Genomic DNA, 27335 nt, shown 5'->3' with positions numbered 1-27335 from the left:
TGAGTGAAGAATGTCTGTTAATAAATGAGGCCTTCAGCTGCCTCATTCCTTCACACATATTCCTTTTTCATTGTTTTCTTTTAGAGTCATGATTCACATTGTTGCCCAGTGCCATGAGGAGGGCCTGGAGCACTACCTGAGATCATATGTGAAGGTAAAGGTATTCATAAGCTACTTATCACAAGTCACTATCTATATTTTGTGTTTGTACTAAAGGATACTCATAGTTCTCTCTGCATGTTTCTGATACAGTTTGTGTTCAAGGCCGAGCCATACACGTCCCCCACCACCCGATCAGTGCATGAGGAGTTGGCTAAAGCCATGACTGCCATCTTGAAGCCTTCAACCGACTTCCTCACGAGTAACAAGCTCCTCAAGGTAACATATTTGTTCCTTCTTAAAGGATTAAACAGTGTATGATTATAACTGACATGAAGTTCCTCTGTATTGTTCTCTGATTGATGTTTGTCTGCCCTGCAGTACTCATGGTATTTCTTTGAAGCCTTAGTAAAGTCCATGGCTCAGTACCTGATTGAGAGCTGTAAAGTGAAGGTAAGTGTGTTCGGCTCAGGGCTGTCTGCTCTTTATTGCAGCTTAGGTTCTTCACTGTAGTTTACAACATGCCAAGTCTTGTGGACAGCCACAGTACCACAGTCAAAGTATTGTGTATCCACAGTCTGTCCCACACTGCTGTGCAGTTTAATTGGCTGCATTTGTTCATACCCCATAAGGAACCACATCCCTGTGTTTAACCTCCACTGGCGTAATGGGGAGGCCACTGTGGAAGCCAGTAAATGCTCCATAAGTGTTGGTCATAGCACTCTGGAAACTGTGAAGTTGCAGTTTAAGTACAAGGCTGGTGATGCTCTATATTTTTGTTATTGTCAACAAATCCTGTGAAAAGACCAAAACCAACAATATGTTAGTCTGTCTCACAGTACTTCACAACTTCCCCACCCTGTCTATAGCTCCAAGCGTCAGGTTTTTTTGGCATTGGATTGACTTGAATGAATGCAGTACCCAGAACATGTTATTGGTATAGCTATTGGATAGCATTGCAGCTATGAGGCACAGAGGAATAAGCTGGATCAGACTTTGGCTACACAAACAGTAATTGTTAATCATTCATTGTTGGTCTTTTTGACCACAAAAATAGAATATCACCAGACTTATCTTTTAAACTGGGGTATGTAATTTGATTTGATTTGATTTAATTTTTATTATTATTGTGTCATCCATCAATTATATGCCATAATATTACAAATAATACTAAACAAATAAACCACCCTGATGTTTTTCCAAGCTTACAAGAATTGAAATTAAACAGCCATTCCATTCTATCATCATCAGTGCACCAAAACATTTCTGGATTTTGAACAGACATTTAATTTAATACAGATATTCTTATCTGTTTTTAAATCTGCCAACTTCAAGGGCCATAGAAAGGATTCCTGATGAAGGATTCCTTGAATTGAATATATGTTTGTAGTTTTGGTTTTACAAAAATATCTCTTTTCCATTTTCCTTGAAACAGTTGTCCAGGAATCAGCGCTTCTCAGCATCCTTCCATCACACTGTGGAGACTCTGGTCAACATGATGATGCCACACATCACTCAGAAATACAAAGACAACCTTGATGCCGCAAGGAATGCCAACCACAGTTTGGCAGTCTTCATCAAGGTCAGGAGCCACATTTACTATATCTCACATGGTTTTGAGAGTGTTTAAAGTGTACAAGTGTACAGTATGTACTTGTTTATTTCTTATTTCCTTTAAATAAACGCTAGAATATATTTTCCCCTTCCCTTCTGTAGCGCTGTTTCAACCTGATGGACAGAGGCTTTGTGTTCAAGCAGATCAACAACTACATCAACTGTTTTATGCCTGGAGACCCAAAGGTACACTTACAATACAAACATTTACAGCATTTATGCAATGCATGGTTTAAAGCTGTCTCACTGGTCTCTGTTGTTTCTAAATGCAGACGCTGTTTGAGTTCAGGTTTGAGTTCCTGCGCGTTGTGTGCAACCACGAGCACTACGTGCCCTTAAACCTGCCCATGCCATTTGGAAAGGGAAGGATACTGAGATTTCAAGGTGAGAAGATCATCAAATGTACCAAGCCGGATGGTCGCTTGCATGTGTGTGCTTACATTGGCTGTGTTTGAGGAAAATATTGAAATCAAACCAAATTGCTTTACTGTCAAAGGCAGACACAAATAAAATGGTTGTACTACAACTCATCCATATAGTGTATAACTGTAATTAAATAGTAATTTAATAGGTTTTCTGTTGTCTTTTTAGAACGTACTTTGTTTCTTTTTTTGTGTTCTTCAATCAGCTTTATTATCTCCAAATGATACGGTGGAGTCATACGATCCTCTAGTAGGTAGGTGCAAGGGTGTGCTGCTTGCATGTCATCTCCAAAAAGAGCAGACTTCAGTTTTAATCATTTAACCATGACGAGAAGGGGTAAAATGATTTGCTCCACAATCTAAACCCAATCAGTTATCTTCCACTTTTGCTGCATCCTGGTTGATGTGGCATGATTTATCTATCCTTCTCAAGACATTGTATTGAAACGTCTATTTATGATTTGTGGTTGTGTTTATACAGAAGCTGAGATTGTCTCTTTGTGCAGAAATTCTTTTTTTTTTGTCTGGGAGCGGTTTGGAGTTTATGACTAGTGACACATTATTTTCTGTTAGTAATAAGAAATCAGATCTTTTTAATGCTTGCATGCTTGAGATGCAGGTTTTAAAAGGAAAAAGTAAACAAAAGCATGTGTTTAATTTGATTGTAGTCATTTTGGGGATATCTTTTGTGAGTGTGATTTGGGATTGCTTCATCTGTTTTAAATAATGTTGGAAACCATGTGTGAACAGCTGCTGCTGTTCAATCATAAGCTGTAATCCTGTTTGTCTTTTTTTTAACGCTGTAAACAATCTGTATACTGTCCGTGTTTTCTTGTTATTGATTTCATTGTGACAGTATATTTGTGTTAAATTAGAAAATGACTCTCATTATATGGAGCTGTTTGTCCTTTCACACTCTTTCTTATAAGCTAATCAGCCAATCCTGATCTCTTCTTCCTCCTCTTCCTTCCCTCAGACCTCCAGCTGGATTACTCGCTGACAGATGATTTCTGTAAGAACCACTTCCTGGTTGGGCTGCTGCTCAGGGAGGTCAGTACAGCTCTGCAGGAGTTCAGGGAGATTCGTCTGATAGCCATCCAGGTGCTGAAGAGTCTAATGATAAAGCACACATTTGATGACCGCTACATGTCCAAAGTAAGCAGTGCCTTCTTGTCTCTTGCATTTCTTCTGCACTTCAGCATCCGATGTGTGTGTGTGCGATCTTAAGAAGTTCTGTTGAGAGACTGATTTGTTTTTCAGAGCCAGCAGGCCAGGTTGGCCACTCTCTACTTGCCCTTGTTTGGTTTGCTCCAAGAGAACGTCAACAGGCTGAATGTGAAGGAAGTATCCCCATTCCCCATCAACCACTCCAACAATGTAAGGGAGCCATCTAGTGGCCTCTTTTTTAAGATTACATAAGATCCATAGCTTTTACCAAAAGATAAGAGAACCCTAACTCTTGAAATCTATACATGCATCCACACCTTAAAAAACGAATATACACTATACAAAGAAAGAAAAAAACATAGTATTGAGATAAAATGTGATGAGAAAAGGGTGCTGCAGCAGTCTTTGATGATAAGTTATTAAATGGCAAAGTTATTCTGTATATCTCATTGTCTGATTTCACACATGGGCCCAAAAATAACATGTGAACAGTGAAATATATAAAATAAATTCAAATATCTATATATATGCATTTAGCGTAGTAAAGTATATTCAGTTCTGTTAAAGAAACAAATATTAACAAACAATATTAAACACTTTTGAAGTGGTACCAGGCCAGCCTGTCCACTCAAGTGGGCAAGACATGGACCCCTGATATCTGGAAGACTGTTTTCCAGCAATATCATAGAATGAATTTCTTTGCTATTACCATTCCATATTGAATTCCTACAGTTTTTAAAAAGTTATAATCTTTTTGTTTTAATTACCAGCGTGAGACCGTCATTTCTGGAACTAGGGTTACCAAATAGGACTGGAGCACCTCTGACCAGAACATTTGGGCCCTAGGGGACCCTCACACACACTTAGTGGCTTTTCATAAGTACCTATAGCCCCGTATAGTATGTGGGTTTGTGTCCACTTAACTGTTGCACTGGTGTTTCTTCAGAATGGAAGAGAAGATTCACATCTTACCAACGCTTTGATGACACCTCCCAGGTCCAGCACCTTTCTGGACACTAGCTTACACAAAGATGTTTTTGGAGTCATCTCTGGCACCTGTGAGTGGAAAACGATGCTGAAAAAAATATAATAAAATAAACCCAGACATTTTCTTATTAATATAAAACTGCTCCTTTGTGTTCTGACAGCTTCTCCTCACACGTCATCGACCCCCAACATTAACTCTGTGCGCCACGCAGACTCTCGCGGCTCACTCATCAGCACTGATTCTGGCAACAGTCTGCCTGAGAAGCATAACGACAAGGGCAACTCTCTGGACAAGGTACATCCCAGAAAGTACATTTACTCTAAATTGAATTAAGGCTTTTTGTGACATGCACAATATAACATTTCAGTGTGCCACAGGCATATCAGAGGTCCCCTTGTTATGTCAAACATATCTCAGAAAGTCACCCCTTGTTAACTTGTACCATTAACTCCCCCACCTTATTTGTATGGCTGGCCGTGGCAGACGGAGAAGTTTGTACGGCGACACTCTGTCAATGTCCTGCGCTTCTTTGCGGAGAATGAGGAGTCCATGCTCTCCGTGCGCACCAAGCGTGTCACCATGGACTTCTCCCTGCTCTCTGTCCCCTGTGTGCCAGAGAGCGCCCTGCAGCACAGCATTTCACTTCAAGTACAAAACGCCTCCTTCCTTCACACAATCATCCTCCCACCCTTAGGAGTGTCCCATCTGGGAATGTTAGAGAGTGTGTGAAAGTGTCCTAGTGTCCTAAACTCTAAGTCCTTTCTTTGCCAGATGATTCTCAGGCTTTGGCCTGTTTGTTCTCTGGTGCCATACAGCAGACCTGCTATACCACAGGGCCTCACAGGGTTTGCCTCTGCTCTTTTTTCAGATGTTGATAAGCATGCATGCCTGAAGGGATTTCTCCCTTTTGAGTTCCTCTCACGTGTGCTGTGTCATTTTTTCTTAAGATGATAGACAGCTTCAAGCCAAGTCTGAGAAGAAGGATTGGATATTCACTGTCTGCACCGTTGTGTGTGTCTTCTGTTGAAGCTGTTTATAATTGTGATGCTTGGTAGCTTATCACAGTGTAAGGGCACAAAAGGAAAAGGAGGACCTTCATAAGTAATTTGCAGTTACAATCAACCCTAACTGTCAATCAACTCAAACTATTAAAAAAGTGCATGAAAATAACTGCACCACAGCTTCACAGTTTTTGTCCACCTTTTCAGGAAAACTAACTTTAGCCTTGAAATTATCCGCTCTACGAAACATCTGTTATAAAGCCAAAGCCAAAGCTTCATGCTTTCCATTAAGTCATCCCCAGCCAGTTTCATGGTCTAGACTAACTGCTGGCAAAGGAACGTGCTTGGTATATCGCCAACCCCTTGCTGTGGTAGAGCGGTTGCTCCACTGCTTTTCTTCTTATTTCTGCCTGCTCTCTGCCTCAGCTGGGAGAAATGGTGATTGCTTTTCACCCGCAGTCGTTCCACAATTTGTAGAGCCCTGCAACATCTGAGTGAATGACTCCACTAGTGTGGCTTGACCACTGTAGTCCCATGCCTTCAGAAAACTCTTATTGATCATGTCATAACCACTCTAAAAGTCCCTGCGTATCGTTTTTACTACTTTTTTTTAATGCAACACAGTGTCCAGGACACAGACCAAGACTAAGTTGTCTAGACTTTGAACTATGACCACACATTACTTTTAAACTTTACAAGACATCTTGAAAGATTTTGAAATTGCTATGGTAAATTCCCTTTGTCTTTTGGAATGACAAAATATAAACTGACAATAGCTTCTGTAGAAAGTACTTTGGTTTATCTTGAGCCAGACAGAGAAGAGAGTCCTGACAGGATAAAATATTTGTCTGTCTGTGCCTGACCAGTTTCTTTGTCCCTCAGAACCAGCCTGCTTCAACCTTGGGCAGTACCCTGCTGCGATGTGATAAACTGGACCAGGCAGAGATCAAGAGCCTCCTCATGTGCTTCTTACATGTGCTCAAAAGCATGTCTGAGGGTAACATCTCACATAATGTCTCTCCTGCTCTTTCTGCCTGAATACCTGTATTCACTATTACTAATACTGAGCTCACTTACAAATCTACAATCTCTGTCTCATCCAGATGCTCTGTTCACATACTGGAACAAGGCTTCACCTGCTGAGTTAATGGACTTCTTCACTCTAGTCGAGTAAGATTAAATTGCTTTCGTGACAATCTTTACATTATATGCAAAGGTTTTATTGTGACTGATTTTTCACTTACTTTTCCTCGCAGAGTGTGCCTCCATCAGTTCAGATACATGGGAAAGAGATACATCGCAAGGTAATGTTGTTGTCAGCATTTCAACAACCATTATTTTAAAACGTTTAAATTATGATTGAGTTGAATTCTTGATGATGGTTTTCAGGATTTGAGTACAGTGGTTCCCAACTTCTTTCTCTGACATACCTCCACAGCCCCTTAGAGATGAAAGTATACCCATAATCGACACCACGCGACATGTTTCAGTTGTGTTCATTTTAACGTATTTTAACTGGATGTTGTAACTGTTAATTATATAAAAGTGTATATTGTTACAATATTTTCATACAATTGAATTGTCAGTTTGGTCAAGTTTGCATTCGTAACACTACCACTTGGAGTACCAGAAGCTGAACGTTTCATCCACTTATCCATTGGCTATTACTTTTAGCTTTTTCACAATTTATTTATTACTATTTCAACCATTTATTCATTAATTAAGCTAACAACCGTTAGCCCCCATTACAGGCTCATCCCTGTGTTCCCAGGGTCCTATTTACTAGTTCACATGTGTCTTGATATAAACTAACATTTTAGACTGGCAAGGGTTATTTTCACAGTTCAAATGAAAATAGAACAAAGGGTCAAGTAAAGAGTCAAGAAAACTGTCTTACATCATTGGGCTATAAACTATAGGTGGGTGATTTCAACATATTAAACCCCCAAAATATACACTGAACATTTAACCTAGAGAATAAACATTGTTGAGAACATAAAACCCTTGGTTTCCTTAATGTGTCATATTAAGAGGATATTTAGCTGGGTAACAACAAGGTAATTCAAAGTGCTTTACATAAAATATAAAAGCCACAGGGAAATATAAAAAAGTTTAAAAGCAACATAGGGAAATTGAAAAAATATAAAATAATATTTAAAAATAAAAATAAATATGGAAAATAAAAACAGGCTGAGGGGTTGAGCAAATAATTGAGTTACTGTAAACACTCCCGCCATTACTTTTAGCTTTTAGCTAAACATTTAGACCTTTTTATCCACTAAGTTTAGCTAAATATTTAAATTGTTTATTAATTACTTTTAGCTTTCTATTTGACCAGTTTCTCCTTTACTTTTAGCTAACTATTTTAGTGTGTAGCCATTACTTTTAGCTAAAGATTTTAACCATTTATCCATTACCTTTAGCTATGTTAACTGTGTATCCGTTACTTTTAGCTAATTAACTTCTCTGCTTCCTTACCAGTTTTCACCACTCTCAGTTCAACATGTAGTGTCTCAGTGGTGGCTGTTTTTTAAATCAAATTGTTATTTTTGTTATTTCAAATGAATTGATCTATTCCACATACCCCGTGGCAATTGCCCTTGGTTACCATTGGTTGGGAACCACTGTTCTAGTAGATAGATAACTGACAAAATAATTTTCTGCAGTACATTACTGCCGTTTAAACTTCATACAATATGGTAATGATGTAGCTACTTATTGTCTTCATTTTAGATTATCATGTGTAAAACCAAATTACTAATGTGTGTGTGTGACCATTTAAGGGTGTGACTGTGTGTTGAGCACAATTATTTGACGAGTAATTTATCCAAACATGCATACTGTGCTCTCTCAACTACCTGGGAGCTCTGGCCTTGACTCCCAGAGGGCTTTGGGTGTTCACTCTCTCTAACCTCCCACCACTGTTTCTATCTCTATGCACTTAAACGCTGGCAAGTTTAACATAATGAAATAAAACCCGGCTCCTGCCCTCTCCTGCTTCGGTAAGACTAAAGGTGGAAATGACTTTCTTAAACTAAAAATGCATGACAACTTCTCACCATATAGTTGCAGTGCTGTGATATAACTGCTGGCTATAAAATCATATATAGCATGTGTCTCTGTCATCTTCATATGCATGCCATTTACTGTAACTATGACAATTACCTAATTAAACTGCATGTCAAACGATGTGCATGGCACAAATTTAATACATAGTGGGTATATGTGTAAAGGACACCTAAAATGTTTTCCAGTCCAGTGATTTTTTTTATTTTTTATTATGACACATTTAAAATCCCATAAGCTAAATATTTAACTAGATAGTATGACCCAAGGTTTGAATATGAGCAAATCTGCTTACACCTCTTAAGTGTAATAATGGTTCATTATTCACCATAACCTGCTTCACTAACTCTCGCTCTGCTACTAGTCAGCCATCCGTCTAACATTGTCCTGTTTCCTCATCAGGAACCAGGATGGGGCAGGACCCGTAGCACATGAGCGGAAGTCTCAGACTCTGCCTGTGTCCCGTAACAGGGCGGGAATGATGCATGCCCGCTTACAGCAGCTCAGCAGCCTGGATAACTCATACACTTTTAACCACAGTAAGTGCTCCATACTATAATTTTCATCAAACTTCCTCTACCAGAGGACCCCGCCCTCCTCTGTCTTGTGCTTTTCAACATCATCTTCATCAGCATCACCCTCTTCCTCATCCTCTGTTTAAACCCAGCCCAGCTGTCAAGCAGAGAATGCCTCAGAAGACATGGGTGCATCATCAATAAATTAAATTGAATTAGGGCCATGGTAGCTGTGTGTAGCATTAAGCTATGTGCTCACTCTGTTAAATGGCATCATTTAACACAGTTTCTTTGTGTTTTCAGTGTAAGAAAGATTTCAAGTATTCTTGGAATATCTGTAGACCATGGTAAGAATGTAACAGGTTGGCAGGCAGTTTGCGGACTGGTTCTGTTCATTTGGTTGAATTAAGAGCATGCCTATTTCAGCTGAACATTAGCTTCTCATCCCTCTTGCTAGCTCATTTGCTCTGAACTTAACTTTGCATTTCATTCTCTCAAAGAAAAGCAATCTATGTGGGGGTAATATGAAGGGTAGAATTCCTTGAAATTATTATTGTTCTTGAATATAAGAAAAACCTCAACTATTGGCACTCAAACAAAATTATTGGTTCAATTTGTAAACTCACCAATGTGTCACCTTTCATTTGATAAAAAGTACTGATTTTGTTAGTAGTAGTAAGGTCATTTTTGTTTGAAATGAAACTTTTCAACATCATGACATTTTCCATCTTTCAAGCAAAGGCTTTGCCTTTAACACTAAAGACTCATATTTTAAGAGATATGATATGATAAGATATTTAAATGGCCTTTCTGGAGAGTCTTTATTTAGAGTGTACTAGTGGGGGTGAAACAGCTACAGCTTTCTGTTGTGTCTTCTTCAGCCTACAGTCACTCAGATGCAGACGTGTTAAATCAGTCACTGCTAGAGGCGAATATCGCTACTGAAGTGTGCCTGACCGTCCTGGACACGCTAAGTATCTTCATCATGGGATTCAAGGTAACAGACATAACATATTACTTGTCACACATTTACTTTGTACTGGAACTATTATCTAATGATTATGTTTCTTTTTTCTTTTTTTTTATCAGATTCTGTCACTTTCTAAGATGATACCCTCTCTCTCCACAGACCCAGCTGTGCTCTGACCACGGCCACAGTCCACTAATGAAGAAGGTGTTTGATGTCCACCTGTGTTTCCTGCGGATCAATCAGTCAGAAACGGCCCTCAAGCAGGTCTTCACCTCACTGCGCACCTTCATCTACAAGGTGTCAAGGACGTTGGTTCCCTGCCTAACGATGCTCATTTGTTGTTTGTTTTGGTCTTAGGTGTTCTCCCGTAGCTGATGACCTGTCTGTCTTCTTCACCCTCTAGTTTCCCTGCACATTCTTTGAAGGGCGGGCTGACATGTGTGCTGCTTTCTGCTACGAGATCTTGAAGTGTTGTAACTCCAAGCTGAGCTCCATTCGCAGCGATGCAGCCCATCTGCTCTACTTCCTCATGAAGAGCAACTTTGACTACACGGGTCGCAAATCTTTTGTTCGGACACACTTACAGGTGGGACAGTCCTACTATGGATCTAACGGGTCTGTTCAAAAATTTTTGGTTATACTAATCAACTGCTTCAGTTTGACCCAGACACTGCACTATATTTAAACATAGAACATTGGGGTGTGTGGGACCTCAAATACTTAAGCTAATGTCAACAAAACACAAGGGTTAAACAAAATTTAATAATTCTTCATCTTTACTGTTCTTTAGGTGGTGATTGCTGTCAGTCAATTGATAGCTGATGTGATCGGGATTGGAAGTACTCGCTTCCAGCAGTCTCTGTCAATAATCAACACCTGTGCCAACAGTGACAAAATTATTAAGGTCAGCAATTCATTAAGTTATGGTTCTACTTTAACCGTTAAAAATATATTTGCGTAAACTAGCACTAACATAGCTGACTGTTGGGATTTCTGCATCCTCCCCAACAGAACACAGCTTTCCCATCAGATGTGAAGGATCTGACCAAACGTATCAGAACAGTTTTGATGGCCACGGCTCAGATGAAGGAGCATGAGAGGGATCCAGAGATGCTGGTGGACCTGCAGTACAGCCTCGCCAAGTCTTACGCCAGCACGCCTGAATTACGCAAGACCTGGCTGGACAGCATGGCCCGAATCCATGTGAAGAACGGAGACCTGTCAGAGGTCTGTGATAAGAGCTCAGTCTGTGTGGTTCAATAGGTTGGACTTTGGCATGATGGTGGCCAATTTAACAAGCAATAGATGCACTTTAGACTATAATATCAAATATCGAGTACTGATATATAATATTTGTCAAGTTTATTGTGAGCTTGTGTTAATTCTGTGGGTGAAACTGTCCAGTAACAAAATTATTAACTAACAACATCACTTTGCTTATGTGACTTGAGTTGTTCTTGTTTATAGGCAGCCATGTGCTATGTGCACGTTGCAGCACTTGTGGCAGAATACCTGCGGAGAAAAGGTGATATAATAATCTACTTTCTTTTGCCACACCACAGCTGTGTATTCTGTGTGGGTCTCAAGTATTATCAGCGTCTGAAAAATATTTAGAAATATGTTATCTCTTTTTTTGAAATCTTTCTTTAATTTGCTGTAAGAAAGATTGTGAATCAGTGTTAAAATCTGGCCCCATCTCATGCTGTGTGCAGGCATGATCAAGCAGGGCTGCTCAGCTTTCCGTGTCGTGACTCCAAACATTGATGAAGAAGGAGCAATGATGGAGGACGTCGGCATGCAGGATGTCCATTTCAATGAAGTATGTTTCACTAATGCAAAAAATATATATTAATCACCACAATTGGATACAGTCCATGCCACATAGTTTTATATGATTAGTTAACATTTTCAGAGGAAGACTAGCTCCTGCACCCACTGATAATTGAAGGCTCTTTTTGTGAGTTGTTTTGGACAAAAGCATCTGCAGAATAAATGTAATGTAATGTTAATGTATTAAGTTGATGGAGAGTATATTATATTATACGCACATCACATAGGTGCAAGGTTATCAGACAACAGTGTCAATTAAAAAAGGTAATTCCTGCATACTTCCATGCCACAAATGTTTAATAATGACAATCGATCAAAGTAGGATCAAACTGTTGTCATTCTTAAACGTTTGTGGCAATGTAATCTGAAGGCATATAATTATTTATAATTTATCCACTTTTTAAAAAATGAATCATTTAAATAATAACTGGCTGGCTCTCTCAGTATTTCAACACAGTTTCAAACTTCCAGGAACAAAAGACAAATCCTATGAGCATGAAAAACATTTTGTAATTTTGAACAAGAAATAATTAGTATTTATTGCCTGTAACAATAAAAATATTATTTTTGAAAAAGACATGTTATATTATTTTGAGTCTAACAAAAGTTTTGGTGAATCAATGTTTCGGCACATGTTGCTGTCTTCAAAATAAAGTTTCGCTTGAAGGAGGCAATTCACACTGAATGTCTGCCTGCGAGCCATCACCTCATTCAGTTCCTTACAGTCATCACATTTGGTCATGTGACTTTCAGTGACTTTTTATCTAAGCTTTATTTTCTATTTTTCCCTCAGGATGTCCTCATGGAGCTTTTGGAGGAGTGTGCAGATGGACTGTGGAAAGCTGAGCGTTACGAGCTCATCTCTGACATCTACAAGCTCATAATCCCCATTTATGAGAAGCGCAGGGACTTTGAGGTACAAGGCTGATTCATTCAAAATTTTAATTAATTCACCACTAATGTAGCGTAGGTTGTGACTTTTGAATCTACACACTCTAATCAGATTTTTTATATGATTTGTATTGCTTTACACAGAAACTGGCCCACCTGTATGACACGCTGCACCGTGCATACAGCAAAGTGACAGAGGTCATGCACACAGGCAAGAGGTTGCTCGGCACCTACTTCAGAGTGGCGTTCTTTGGCCAGGTGAGTTTAACGCTTATATAGCATATTCTGTCCACTAGGGTGTTATTGTTACACCTATTGTTTATTTGATTTCTGCACTAACTGCGTTCAAAAATGATTTAACAAAAATAGCGCAAGTATATATTTATTTGGTTGCTGGTGTTGCAAAGTAATTCACATTGAGCATGGGGGCTGCTGATGCTGTATTTATTTTTAAGAGCATGACCACATGCAGTGGCATTTTGTGATCCACTCTAATACCCTTTTCTGTTTTTTGTCCTCTTTGAAGGCAGCGGTAAGTTGTGCAGTAGACCTTGATATAGGCTTTCGGAGCAGTCTTGTGTGTGTAGTGTTGTAATCCATTGCGCCTTTCAGTCAAAGTTTGCTGCTTCAAGTTACAGTAACAGTCGTCCTCCACTGTTGCTTTCTGTTTGGTTTTTTTGGAACTGTGTTGCATGGCGCTCTTTCACTTCTGCACTCATTCAAGTGTTGTTGCTTTTTGTGTCACAGATCAAAGTTTGAAAGATTTTAGTACTGACCCCTCATTTTTGTCTCGTGAAGTTTTATAATTAATTCGTTGGGTGTGGTTACCTCCACCTGTGTGCTTTTATACCCACAGACCCATGTCTCTCTTGAAATGGTGGTCTTATGGTAGTTTGAATTAGAGTGTGTTAAATGTATTCTTAGTATTTAGGCAATTCTAATGAATAACGCTGATTTTATTTTCTGCTGTCCACACCCCTGTAGCAGTACCAGTTTACTGACTCAGAGTCTGAGGTAAATCAATATGAAAGCCAACATCACAGTTGGACTGCAGTGATGTGTTAGGTTGTGTTGTGCTCCTTTGCTAATGCAGTCGGTGCTATTTCAAGTGCATTGCTTATCTTTTAGCCCTTTAACTCTTCCTCTAATCCAGCCTCAGTGTTGTCCTAATCATCGTAGGAAACCCTTGAAGGGCTAATAGCAGGATTCATCTCTCACTGAGTAAATGCATGGCTTCCCCCATCTGTTCATGCAACTTTTCACATTTGCATACAAGACAACTGACTAATCTAAGTGCCCCCACCTCTGTCCTTTGGTCTGTCTCACTGAACTGACACGAGTTGATATCTTGCAGTGGAGTTTATTTTAATTTTATTTTTTTGTTTGTGTTTGTGGAATCTGCCAAATCTGTCGGTCCAGACTTGAGACTGAGAGTATTTCTTTTTAACAAACTGTTTGAATGACTCCCACTCACAGCCCATGTACGGTTTGATGTGGAACTGTTTGATTCTTTACATGATAAGGTCAGTTTTTTTATTAATTTATTCATGTATTATCTTTTTTTAGGGCTTCTTTGAAGATGAAGATGGTAAGGAGTACATCTACAAAGAACCCAAATTCACGCCTTTGTCTGAGATATCTCAGAGGCTCCTTAAACTCTACTCTGACAAGTTTGGACAGGAGAACGTGAAGATGATCCAGGACTCGGGAAGGGTAAGACTTTGTTGATATTTGTGAATTTTTGAGGACTGATTTATTTTTTTTATTTTTTTCTTCAGATTTATAAAACATGGTGCTGATCTGTTGTAATGGCATCTATTCTCTGCAGATTAACCCCAAAGACCTGGACTCTAAGTATGCGTATATCCAAGTGACACATGTGACCCCTTACCTGGAGGAGAAGGAGCTGGTGGACAGGAAGACGGACTTCGAGAAGAGCCACAACATCCGTCGCTTTGTGTTTGAGATGCCTTTTACCATATCAGGCAAAAAGCAAGGCGGGGTGGAGGAGCAGTGCAAACGCAGGACTATACTAACCAGTAGGTAACCCTAGATACTGTATGTGGTAGTAGCACACATGATAAGCTGTTTCAAGGGATACTGCAATTCCATAAAACTGAAAACTTTTTTCAGAGCCTCAAAATGCATTATGCAGCTGCTATCACAGGCTGAGTAGTTGTCCTCATTACCTATAAACTGATCTTCATGTTGTGTAAAATCTGTGTATTTCCCCTTTAAGATAGCATTATGTAATGAAATATAGATGAAAACAAACAAGATGTTGGTGTCTTCTGAATTAAATGATCTAAAAAGGGAGGGGAGGTCCTTTTCCCCCCACATTTTGCTCCCACACGATAGACGACCCCTTCCCTTTGTCTGTATATTGACACATCTGACACATTCAAATACACACTGTGGAAGGCTGTCACGTGGGTTATCAGTTGTTGAGGCATTACATTACTCAGAGGTCCTGTGCATGAATGCAAGATCTTGATTAGATTCTAAACAGTCAGCTGTTAGTCAAGGACCTTTCCTAAACCTAATCACAGTTATATTGTTTTATGGTGCAAAAGATCCAAAAGTTCAACCTTATATTCTTATCTTTATTATCTGAGAGAACACATATGCGTGGAACCTGAGCTGTAAAACTCAAAAAGTCACATGCAAGAAGAAAAGATTTATAAAGAAGCAAGCAGTTCACCCCCCAACACTGGTTTTGTGTCCCCCAGCTACACATTGTTTCCCCTACGTAAAGAAACGAATTGCAGTGATGTATCAACACCACACTGATCTGAGCCCCATCGAGGTGGCCATCGATGAGATGAGCAAGAAGGTGGCCGAGATCAAACAGCTCTGCTCCTCCAGTGAGGTGGACATGATCCGTCTGCAGCTCAAACTGCAGGGCAGCATAAGTGTCCAGGTGCCTGCTTTGAATTTTGTCAACATAGTGTATATACACACAAACACACACACTGGACCTACTTAATAAAGTGATCTTGAAAAGAAATGACATGGCTCCCACATCCTCCCTCAGGTAAATGCAGGACCTCTTGCATATGCTCGAGCCTTTCTGGACGATACGAGCGCCAAGAAGTATCCTGATAACAAGGTTAAACAGTTGAAAGAGGTCTTCAGGTGAGATAAGATGTCAATACCTTATAATGTGGGTGCAAATCTCAGGTGTTACTACTTTGTGTCATTTTTCTTTAACACATCTTAACACCTTTTTTTGGAGCAGGCATTTTGTGGAGGCATGTGGCCATGGCTTAGGCATTAATGAGCGACTGATCAAAGAGGACCAACAGGAGTATCACGATGAGATGAAAGCCAACTATAGAGACCTAGCCAGAGAGCTGTCCATCATCATGCATGAGCAAGTAAGTATCAGTAACTAACATATTAGTGTAATTACTTTCTGCATTACTCTTGTTACCTGGAATCTGCCTCTGAGGCGGGTCTTGGCAAGTGAAGTTAACAGAGTGTCATTCATTAAGTGTTTGATTATGTGATTTACAATGCACTCTTTGATAACACCGTTCTTTGTTTTTCCCTTGTGCTGACATGAGCAGATTGGATGGTAATGCAAGAAGCAGCTATATGCAATAAAGACTGAGTTGTTAATTGTTGGTCCAGCCAGACACAAGCATTTGTTCTCAGATATTAGTCTAAATTTTGATTGCTGTAGGATTTTGCATCGTCAAACCATTAGAAATCCTGATGTTACAGTACTTCTTGACCCATCTCTGTCTTGTGATTGTCATATAAACATAATTTTTAGATCAATGTCTTATTTTGTGATTAGCTGAAACATAAACCTCAGTACACACTTGTACTCTATTCTCTAATCTTAATCCAAGGCCTAATGTTACAAAAAAAAAGACAACTGCTAACGACAAATGTGTCTGATCAGATCACAGCCAGGCCTTCTTTACATCTTTACATCCGTGCAGTAAATAGGAAATCAATTACACATAAAGTTATTTCAAACACTGGACATTCACATCCGCTGTCCATCAGGCCGGGTAAACCTCCTGATTAAGGCTACAACTAACAAAGCTACAACCAATCTGCTGATTATACTCTTGATAATTTGTTGGGTTTGTAAAACATCTGAAAATGTCCATTACAATTTCCCCAGGTGACATATTCAAATGTGTTTTGTCCAAAAACCAAAGCTATGCAATTTACTATAATATACGATGAGGGAAAGCAGCAAATGCACACATAGAGAGGCTGGAGCCATTAAATCTTTTGGATGAAAACCCACAAGGTTAAACGATTAATCGCTTATCAAAATAGTCACTGATTAATTCTATGTCGATAGATTAATCGTCTCATCATTTCAGCTCTACTTCTGATATTTCAAAACTCTCAAAACCCACCTAATCTCCCTCTACTATGGACACTTCTGATACAGCAGCTGGCTAGAGCAACAGTCACTTATAGACTTACCTCTTTTGGATTGTATTTTTTCTGCATGTGTGTGTACAGTATGTATGTATGTATGTATGTATGCATGTATATCTATATACATTTGTGTGTGTGTGTGTGTGAGCAGTATCTGTATGTATGTGCATGCATCTGAACGTGTGTGCATGCATTTGCATTTGTTTTTGTGCATACATACACAAATGTCTCATATTTTTAATTATTTTCTCTCGATGTTACATGGATTGTTTATTTTTTACTCTTTTTTTCAGTTTTCTGCATATATTAATCATCATGAAAGGGGTGGTGGGACTGCACCTTAAAGGAATAGTTTGCTTTCTGGTGAAGACTGATACAACTGTCATTTCTGTGGTTACAGCCAGCCACTGGTCAGCTTAGTTTAGCACAAAGACTGGAAACAGTTAGCCTGGCTCTCTCTAAATGTAACAAAATCTAACTACTAGCACCTCTAAAGCTCAATAATTAACAAGTTATATTATGTTTGTTTAATACACACAAAACCTGAAGCTGAAAAACAGCTATTGGCCAGACAGAGCGAGGCTATCTGTTTCGCCCTGTTTCCAAATTTTATGCTAAGCTAACCAGCTGCCAGCTGTAGCTTCATATTAACCCTACAGGCGTCTGAGTGGTATCAATCAAATAAATATTTGTGAATATCTCATTCTTCCTTTCTTCCAGATCAGTCCCGTGGAAGATGGCATGAAGAGCGTTCTTCCTGACTCGCTGCACATTTTTAACGCCATCAGCGGCACGCCAACCAGTGCCATCATCCAGGGCATTCCCAGCTCTTCCTCTGTGGTGTGATGCTATGACTGGGTTAGCCTTGAACCCAGCACCCTCTATACCTGTCAGCCAGGCATGCCAGTGATGGCAAGTCGTCGCATCTAAACCCGATCCTGCTTCTCTTCAGTCAGACAAAAGCACAGGCAACTCTGGCTACCTACCTCTCACCTTTCATAGTGAACCATGACCAAGGCACTGGACCTATTTAATGTATACACACGGCATGGTAACTGTGTTGGATGTGGCCAATTTAAATTTGACATTATTGAGGTGAAGCCTGAGACCTGAGCCACAAGAGAGTGGATCACACGGGAGAGACGACAGACTTTCTTCCTGCTTTGTAGCATAATTTGTGATGAGAGACAACCTGTGTACTCCCTCACCTGTTTCTACCTAAAAAAGGACTGGTCAATGATTTACATGGAGACATTCCTGTTGGGATCTTTAATATGCATGTCATGTCATACACCCACCACCCTCCCAACAGCTTGTCATTTTTGTTTATTTTGATAATGTTTCACATTGTGTTTTTGTATGTACAGTGTTCCACTTTTATAAGCCACTGTTTTGATGTCTTGATGAACAGTATATACTGCATACATTGACTGCATCCTTGTACATGAAGTTATATTTCTACAAAAATGCAAATTTGCAAAAGGGCCTCCAATTGCTTGTGTTAGCATTCAACCTTAAATCACTTCAATGTCTTAGAATGGGAGTGTTCTGAAATATTTAAAGCTGTTGCATACAAAAAGTATAATCCAAATTGTTTATTAATGTATATAAAGAAGGAGAGTGTGCAATATTTGCAAAGTATCTTGCTGTTGGCGCTCATACACTGTAAAGATGATGTTCACCTTCTTGCCAAAGCGATGAGGTGTGGAACCAGACACTATGCCTACTGTGGAAGTAATATGAAACTTTTACCATTTTAGTGTTCGTTGAAATGTTCAAGAACTTGTTTTATATTTGGGGCAGCAATGTTGTTTTTTTTATTTAACAAAAGTCACTGTTCTGCTGTAAACAGAGATGTTCCTTAAGGCTTTTCTTTTAAATAAAATTCACTTATTTCTTTGCATTTGTACTCGTGAATCCTTCTTTATTTCCACATTTATTCAAGTTTATTCTTGCTTTTATTCCTAGATTTGGTTGAGTTCTTGGGAATTAATACATTTCATGAGGAATCAGGGACTGAACATAGCTGACTCCATATCGCCTATATCTTGTGTTCCCACCCATCATAAAAGCAACATAGTCAGCAGTGTGGAAGACAGATCAAGGGCTAATAAGAAGCAATATTATCAAAACACTCCCACTAGTGAACAGTGAAAGATAAATTATCGACTGCTCCCTGCAAGAAGTTCATAGGAACATCAAACTGCAGTGGAAAGCAGGCAGCACCTTCACTCAAACATAATGAAAGGTGAGTATCCTTTCTTTCTGTGTGTTTTTGTTCATTTACACAAAACTTTATATGAGGGCCAAGTCAGAACAAACTAAGTTTTAAAAGCTGCTGTATTGTTTCTTAATTCCATAGTGAAACACTGAAAGATATGTTTTTTCAAATATAAGAACATGGAGGCAGTTAAAAGGCTATTGTACGTCTCTCTTTTTTTATCTTGTGTGCAGATAACGAGGATCCCAAGAAAGGGAAGAAGAGCAGAGGGACGGTAAAGTATTTACTGTATTACTGCTATAAGTCACTGAATACCAAGCACTACTTACGCCATATTTTTTAAGTGCTTGTGTTTTACTCGAGTATTTACATTTATGTTACTTCACAATTCTTGGAGTTGTACTTTTTATTCCATTGCATTTATTTCACTGCTATAGTTAGTTTTCAGATTAAATTTTTGCACACACAAATATGATCAGTTTATAAAATATAATGCAATGTTACAGATTAAAATGAGCTCCAACTCGACCAGCTACAACAATAAGTTACTGCTTAATAATAAATAATGATGATCCAAAAATATAATATAACACTGATACATTTTGTTACCCACACTTCTGTACATTTACTTTTTGAACATTTTGAATGCAGGACTTGTACCACTGCTGTACACTATGCTGCTGTTTCTTTTATCCATTAGAGCAAAGAGGTGTGTGGCTACCCGCTCAGCATCTTCTTCATTGTTGTGAATGAGTTCTGCGAGAGGTTCTCCTACTATGGCATGCGAGGTGAGAATACTTTATTCCAGAACCTCAACCACAGGATCATTTTTTAACCATTACAACGAAGCTTCCATAAAAGTGATTTATTTTTCAACATTGATTTTTAACAGTTTTGGAAGGAACCCAATTTACGTCATCCTGCCGATAGGGAGCATGGGCAATACATTTTGTTTTTAATGTGGACTTGTTGGATATGTGACTAAACATTTCAGAGCTGATAATGTGCAGTCTCAGATTGATATTGTAAAATAAGACGAAGCGTACATGTTTTCCCTGCCTGTCCACAGCTGTCCTGGTCCTGTACTTTAAGTACTTCTTGCGTTGGGACGATGACTTGGCCACCTCCATCTATCACACGTTTGTGGCTCTCTGCTACCTGACCCCTATTCTTGGGGCCATTGTGGCTGACTCTTGGCTGGGAAAGTTTAAGTGAGTGGCTGCCTCAACTTCCATTAATTTATTTATTTTGTCGTTATACAGACATATGCAAGTAGAGGGTCTCTCAAGGATGGTATTGTATTAAAGTACATTTCTGGGATACTATATCCATTTTCTGATACTTTATACTTCTACTACACAACATTTCAGAGGGAATATGTAGCACTATTTATTCCACTACATTTATTAAACAGATACATAGACAGATACAACTCGATACATTTACATTAAAAAATGTATTATAAAACACATTCATTGTTAAAGATTAAACCACTGGTTCCCAACCTTTTCAGCTTGTGATTCCTTACAAAAAAGCAGTGTCTACTTGTGGCTCCTTGTCATGTTTCAGATGCCATCGAGCTTTTATCTTTTCCACCACATAGTGATTTCACATCTAGCCTACAGAGGTAAAATTATAGTTCAACCCCCCAAAAAGCAAATATTAGAATCCTAGTATCCCCCCAGATTTATTGTGTGACCTACTTGTGGGGGCCAAAACCTTGGGTTGGGAACCACTGGACTAAAATACTTAACTGTAAACAAAATATTTAAACAACCAGCTACAACGGTAAAAGTCTACTTACACTGAAGCATCCATATTAACAATATAATAATGGAATATATAATACATATAATATAATATCATGAGGTCTGCTTTCTGCAGAATTAGTCCTTCTACTTTTGACACTTTAAATACATTTTACAACTCTTGTGTATTTTTACTCAAGTAGACTTTTGAATGCAGAACTTGTAATGGAGTATTTTACAGTGTTGTCTTTCCCTCTTCCCCTTACAGGACTATCATCTACTTGTCCATTGTCTATGCGATTGGCCAGATTGCTATGGCAGTCAGTGCAATCCATGACATCACTGACCCGGACAGAGACGGGACACCAAACAACATGACCTTTCATGTGTGGGTTTCCATTCTACGACAGAAATAATTGAGTCAGACTCCAGGATGTGGGCTTTTGGCAGGCAGTTATACGTTAAGCATCACATATGTTTGCAGTACTCTTTGCTCATGCACGTTCCTCTTCACATTCAGTGCGTTGTCCATGGTGGGTCTCTTCCTCATCGCTCTGGGCACTGGCGGCATCAAACCTTGTGTCGCTGCCTTTGGTGGAGACCAATTTAGTGAGCGTCAGGTTAGAACATTACCTAACTTCTGCTCCTACCTTAGTCTTAATGATTCTCCTCTAGTGTTAACCTGCCGGTGACATGGCGTTGAACATGTAATTGCAACATCTTAAGTTCCAGTATTTTCTTGCTTGTCATCTTTCCTCTCGCTTTCGTTATTTCCTGTCACTGACAATACCATCCCAAGAGCCATGTTACTAGCCTTGCAAAAGAAATTAATAAATGAATCACTTCAGAAAAGAGTTAAAGATCATATTCAGCATTGCATGCAACACATGATAAAATGTCAGTGGCGTATTTCTCTGCACAGGAAAAGCAAAGGAGAACATTCTTCTCTGTGTTCTACCTGTGCATCAATGGTGGGAGTCTCCTGTCAACCATTATCACTCCAATCCTGAGAGGTAGATATGAGTAGGCTATAAAGTTTCTGGTGAACAGTGCCATAAACATAAACAGTGCAGGTGATAATAACTAATAACAGTCCTTGAGTATGAGTGAAATTTAAATTATACTTTCATCACAGTCGTTTGTCTCCATCTGCAGCTCAGGACTGTGGCATCTACAGTAAGCAGAAGTGTTATTCTCTGGCCTTCGGTGTCCCTGCAGCACTAATGATGATTGCACTTGGTATGTCTAAACTATTTGGAGACTGTGATTGTATAAAGCAGAGATGTAAACGTCTGGTACATATAGCGTGTACTGATAAGGATGTTGTGCCTGTGATGTCCCTAACAGTGGTGTTTATCGTTGGAAGTGGCATGTACTACAAAGCTGAACCACAGGGAAACATCATGCTGGATGTGTGTAAATGTATTGGGGTGAGTCTTGTTTACACCATTCACATCAACACATTCTGCATTCATGTGTAATTAGTAGTTTCTCTAGGTGTTTCTAAAAACATATTTCTCCTTCACTGTGCTCTTCTGTCATTAAGTTTGCCATTAAAAACCGTTACAAGCACAGAAGCAAGAAATTCCCAAAGAGGCAGCACTGGATGGACTGGGCAGATGAAAAATACGATGTAAGTTTTGCTTTGTTTTATTCTATAAACTTTTTAACAAGCTCTTTTGTCAGTGGAATAACAGCAGATCATTTTATGTCTGTCTGTGTTGAAGAAACTCCTCATTGCTCAAATTAAAATGGTGCTGAAGGTCCTCTTTTTATACATCCCACTTCCGATGTTCTGGACCCTATTTGACCAAAAGGTATTGTAAAGTTACTCTCTTTTTTCTCAGGGCAACTTTAATTGTTGGCAGTGGAATTAATGATAAACTCTGTATCTCTATTAAAGGGTTCCAGATGGACTCTGCAAGCCACTACCATGGATGGAAACTTTGTAGGTTTGGGTATAAAAACCAACTAATAAATATATTTTAATTAACTAAAGCAATGTGCTCATGTAATGTCTTTGTGCCTGCAGGGTCTACTTGTTATACAGCCTGATCAGATGCAAGTAAGTTAAAAGAATTGCATCATGCTTGCTTGGACTGATGTACTACACTTTATCTGAGAAAATTCTCACTGTGCAATTTATGTTTTTGAAAGACTGTCAACCCCATCCTGATCCTGACTCTAGTGCCTATCATGGACAGCGTTATCTACCCTCTGATCACAAAATGTGGACTGAACTTTACGTAAGTACAGCTGGAACTCAGTGAGGCAGCTTTGGGGCTTATACAGTATCTGTCAGTCCTTTACTGGGTTATTAAATAGCTTCATAGGATTATTTAAGAACATTTACTTTGACAAATGCTGAGATGACTTGCTGTCAAAGTTTTTGTTACGAAAACTCCATCCATTTCAGAATCCCCTCCATTTCTTATTCCCCCTTTTTTGCATGAAAAATGCACTTATTCAGTTTGTTGATGAATGTTAGATGAAATTATTGACACCACTCTAATGTCTGTATAGTAAGATAATAGCTTATCTTAACATAAAGACTGAAAACAGGGACCAACGGGAAACAGGTCGCCTGGCTCTGTCCAAAGGTAGCAAAATCTGCCTTCCAGCACCTCTAAAGCTCACTAATTTACATGTTATATCTTGCTTGTTTAAGTTCTCAAATCAGTAACAAAACTTGTGTTGTTAATTCGACAGACCTCTGAGAAGAATGACAGTGGGGATGTTGATGGCAGCTATAGCTTTTGTCTGTGCTGGTGTGGTTCAGATTCAAATTGATGTAAGTAGAAAACTGTTTTTGTGTTCCTCTCCTTTTATACTGTAAAATACACATCAGTCCAAGTGATTCATTCACAATTCAAGTTAAAGCTAACTATGCTACACATATTTTTAATGTAAGTACTCATTTCTGGTCTGTATTCATTTTCAGAAAACACTGCCCACCTTCCCATCTGCATCCCAGAGTCAGCTGAAATTACTTAACATGGGCAGTGATCCGGTGACAGTTAAACTGCCCGACAAGGAGCCTTTTTTACTTTCTGCAGCTCAGGTATGTACTCATACAGTAACACAAAACTATTACAAATCTGGGACTTACAAGTTTAAAACGCTGTGAAAATCAGTTGCATGCAATCCAAAACACTATTGATTGATTTTCCAGGCCAGTGATCAATTCTTCACATTTGAAGCAGAACACATCCTCGTTTCAATAGGCAGCCCTGAAGTGACAAAAAACATTTCCTTGGCCAAGGGACAGCGACAAACGCTTCTCATTCCCTCAGTCGTCAATGAAATGTCACAATGGCTGTTGGTGAGTTTGAAGCACAAAATAATTAAATGAAAGACACACAAGAGGCCTTTTAATGGTTTAATTAATCAACGCCATTGTCTTATGTCCTCAGACTAAGGATTTGACGTCCAAGCCAGAACAAGGCAACAACGCAATCAGGTAAATTGACTTTGAAATGGTTAACAAGGACCAACTTAACTATTTTGATAATCAATGAATTGTTTTAGTCAATTATCAGGTAAACATAATGAAAATCATGTAGTGGCAGCCCTCATCTTTATCTGCAGAGTAAAAAGTTTTTTTTTTCTGGCTGTATTGTTTTTGCTCAATGTGTATCCATTTCAGATTTGTAAATGGATTGAAAACAGAAGTGAACGTATCAACTCCTGCAGCTGACTTTGGACTGATTAAACCATTTTTTTATTCTAACTACTCCCAGATAAAAAATGGAAAGTAAGGATTTTTTCCATCCTGGCTAATTCACTATTTTTACAATAGAATCATCATTTTATGCATATTTTAACAACACAGTTTATTAAACTGATTTCCTTCTCTAATGATCAGGGCCACCTTCACGATATGGAATGTTTCAGAGTCATGTGAATACAGCAGGGACTTTGGATTTGGAGGTTCATACACCTTCTTTATCCCTAGCACTTTGGTCATTGGAACAAGCGTAAGTTTCACATATGACTTTTAATATTAATAATATATTTAATATAGCTGTTTTAAATGTCATTCCAACATACGTGTGTTGAATCTTTTAGGGAAAAATCATGCTGGAAGTGGTAACAGATTATATATTAGGTTTATTTATGTGTGTAATTAATATTATTTGTGATTATTTACAGAAAATTAAACTACATCTAAGGACATTTATAAATGGCTTGTATTATGTTCTTTCTGTTGGGATATCTCTGAAAAGTCACATTTAAGGTGGAAAAAAAATGTATCCTTGAAGGATAAGGCTGGTGATATTCTGTAATTTTGTTCATATCAATGGATCCTCAGAAAAGGCCATCAATGAATTGATCCAAATATAGTAGCCAGAGCCTGATATGTCACATTCATCTGTCTCATAGAGCTCCATTGTTATCCAGAAACTAAAAACACATGAGTGGACCGCATCTATAACATTGTCCGCATGTTCCTTTATTACAACAAACATGGAGAATGTAGTTTATTTTGAGTCAAACCCGCACAATGACCTAATGAAGTGCTGAGATGTTTAATAATGTCAAGTATTTCATATAAAATTAAACCACATTTTTGTGACCCATTTTTAACAAGGCACTGATGGGCTTGGGGTAAGTGCAATAGACATGGTTAGGAAGTTTGGATTAATGCATTGCTGGTTTTGGTCTTTGACAATTAGAAAAATATAACCAGTCTTAAACTTTAATTTACAAATAGGCAATGTATAAAAATATAGTCATTTGTATGCTCTGGCAAAATTCATCCAGCTACGTTATTTTGAGTCACACTGGTTAAGAAACACAGCCCTAAACTGAACTACTGTAATTATTTCTGTTAATTTGTTTTAGTGTCAGGAGTTAATTACAATGGCAGAAGACATCGAGCCCAACTCGGTTCACATGGCTCTCCAGATCCCTCAGTACTTCTTCATCACTGCAGGGGAAGTGATGTTTTCTGTTACTGGTCTGGAGTTCTCCTACTCACAGGTAGTTTGAACACACCTTATTTCAGTGCTATTTGATTGGCTTTGTACATCTACATAATGTTTGTTTGTTTTTGTCTCTGTTCATTTTGTATCCCTTTTTATCTTCTAGGCACCTAGTAACATGAAAGCTGTGCTGCAAGCAGGCTGGTTGTTTACCGTTGCTATTGGCAACTTCATCGTACTGATTGTAGCTGAGCTTGCAAAGATTCCCGAACGGGTAAAAAAAAAAAAAACGTACTCCTACTAATTAAACTCAACACTAATTATCAAAGACTAAAGGTGACAAAATATTTCTTGTGGACAGTGTCAGAAGTGTGTATTTTTGTGAAATGATGATGCATTAATGCCACGTGTGTCCCTCTGTCTGTCTTCTCCTCTTTCAAAGTGGGCAGAGTACATCCTATTTGCCTCGCTTTTGGTTGCAGTGTGTATCATCTTTTCCATTATGGCGTATTTCTACACCTACATCGACCCTACAGAAATTGAGGCCCAATTCACGGCGAAGGTTAATGAAGATGACGAGGATGATAAAAGCCAGCTACGGAAAACAGAGATTGAGATGGTCAAGAAATACTCAATTAACAGTCATGATGAAGACGATGCACCCAGACAGACTAAAATATGAACATTGGGAATAGCAGATTAGATATCCATAATGCATTTATATTCCATGTTTAACATCGACGCATGGAAGAATTGTTATATTGTGTGTGTATGTGTGTGTGTCTGTTTTAAATATTTTATATATTAATGCCCAAATAACTACTATGAGCAAGACACAATAAGTTCTCTAACATTATATTCCGTACAACAAATTCATATGTTAGCTACAGTACAAAAACAACAACAGATGAATACTACTATTCCATAACATGTATTATTAACATATCATTGGATGTTATTTTGTTTTATGTATGTGTAAGTTATGTTCAAGTAAGCAATACAAATAAATCTTGTTTGTGTGTTTTTCATTCACAATTCTTGTCTTGGGATCTTTTGCCAAAGCACCACTGACCATGTAACTGTCATCCATATCACTCACAACAATCGTTTTGGTGTCTTTGAAATGCTGCTAATAGTCCTTTTCTTATTGTAGGAAAAGCACAAGTGTTACAAATAACATTTAGGGTGGCTCTGTTCTGCTCTGTGTATGATATGTCCCAGTAAGCCGTGACAGTGTGACAATGTGACAGTGAACAGTAATACCAGGACCCTGAAACTGAGGCAGCTAAACTGAAGCCATCGTTTTTGTATTATTATTACAGATGTGCTTTTACTGTTGTGACATCTTATAATGTTTACAATGAAAAGGTCTAAAATATATCTGAGATGACAAGAACTGGTTCTGCTTTTTGTACAATGCACCTCAAAGTTTAACCAAAGATAATATAAGGCTTTCACAGTTAGTCAAAAC

General features: G+C 38.6%; 2 protein-coding genes across 14 annotated transcripts in view; both read left to right on the top strand.

Annotated features, from left to right (window-relative positions):
- The window catches only part of zmp:0000001200 (dedicator of cytokinesis protein 9), an 86996-nt gene extending 68123 nt beyond the window's left edge, over positions 1–18873 (top strand). For 3 of the 13 annotated variants that reach the window (XM_038720577.1, XM_038720567.1, XM_038720570.1), the window contains exons 25-54: positions 85–154; positions 253–378; positions 481–552; positions 1535–1681; positions 1816–1899; positions 1986–2097; positions 3112–3290; positions 3396–3512; positions 4249–4360; positions 4451–4584; positions 6174–6288; positions 6395–6461; positions 6548–6595; positions 8760–8896; positions 9754–9869; positions 10002–10139; positions 10246–10428; positions 10633–10746; positions 10854–11069; positions 11310–11367; positions 11555–11661; positions 12466–12588; positions 12708–12821; positions 13548–13577; positions 14130–14276; positions 14392–14602; positions 15293–15483; positions 15598–15698; positions 15802–15940; positions 17691–18873. In XM_038720577.1, coding sequence (XP_038576505.1) covers positions 85–154; positions 253–378; positions 481–552; positions 1535–1681; positions 1816–1899; positions 1986–2097; positions 3112–3290; positions 3396–3512; positions 4249–4360; positions 4451–4584; positions 6174–6288; positions 6395–6461; positions 6548–6595; positions 8760–8896; positions 9754–9869; positions 10002–10139; positions 10246–10428; positions 10633–10746; positions 10854–11069; positions 11310–11367; positions 11555–11661; positions 12466–12588; positions 12708–12821; positions 13548–13577; positions 14130–14276; positions 14392–14602; positions 15293–15483; positions 15598–15698; positions 15802–15940; positions 17691–17816 — 3634 coding nt within the window. In that variant the 3' untranslated portion in view covers positions 17817–18873. Of the gene's footprint in view, positions 1–84; positions 155–252; positions 379–480; positions 553–1534; positions 1682–1815; positions 1900–1985; positions 2098–2341; positions 2390–3111; positions 3291–3395; positions 3513–4248; positions 4361–4450; positions 4585–6173; positions 6289–6394; positions 6462–6547; positions 6596–8759; positions 8897–9175; positions 9220–9753; positions 9870–10001; positions 10140–10245; positions 10429–10632; positions 10747–10853; positions 11070–11309; positions 11368–11554; positions 11662–12465; positions 12589–12707; positions 12822–13547; positions 13578–14129; positions 14277–14391; positions 14603–15292; positions 15484–15597; positions 15699–15801; positions 15941–17690 lie in introns of all 13 variants that reach the window. The other 10 variants (XM_038720563.1, XM_038720564.1, XM_038720575.1 and 7 more) reach the window with 7 other exon arrangements.
- A 261-nt stretch (positions 18874–19134) lies between these two features.
- On the top strand, positions 19135–26899 carry slc15a1a (solute carrier family 15 member 1a). Its single transcript, XM_038720562.1, has 23 exons — positions 19135–19218; positions 19425–19465; positions 19892–19979; positions 20261–20402; positions 21208–21327; positions 21460–21559; positions 21862–21952; positions 22095–22178; positions 22287–22369; positions 22486–22572; positions 22667–22756; positions 22843–22887; positions 22972–23004; positions 23097–23185; positions 23649–23730; positions 23881–24000; positions 24112–24261; positions 24353–24399; positions 24586–24693; positions 24805–24916; positions 25785–25922; positions 26031–26138; positions 26307–26899. The coding sequence occupies exons 1-23, from the start codon at positions 19212–19214 to the stop codon at positions 26544–26546; spliced, it is 2205 nt and encodes a 734-aa protein (XP_038576490.1). The 5' UTR covers positions 19135–19211; the 3' UTR covers positions 26547–26899.
- The last annotated feature ends 436 nt before the right edge of the window (positions 26900–27335 follow it).

The sequence above is a fragment of the Micropterus salmoides genome, unplaced genomic scaffold, assembly GCF_014851395.1.
Source record: "Micropterus salmoides isolate LMB-PRFRI ecotype aquatic unplaced genomic scaffold, ASM1485139v1 Ms_hic_scaffold_15, whole genome shotgun sequence".
Lineage (NCBI taxonomy): Eukaryota > Metazoa > Chordata > Actinopteri > Centrarchiformes > Centrarchidae > Micropterus > Micropterus salmoides.
This window is presented reverse-complemented; position numbering and strand designations above follow the sequence as displayed.

Coding starts and splice junctions, on each gene's coding strand:
- slc15a1a (XM_038720562.1), top strand. Junction 22,573..22,666: donor GGGCAGATGAAAAATACGAT/GTAAGTTTTGCT, acceptor TCTGTGTTGAAG/AAACTCCTCATTGCTCAAAT. Junction 24,694..24,804: donor TCCCAGATAAAAAATGGAAA/GTAAGGATTTTT, acceptor TCTAATGATCAG/GGCCACCTTCACGATATGGA.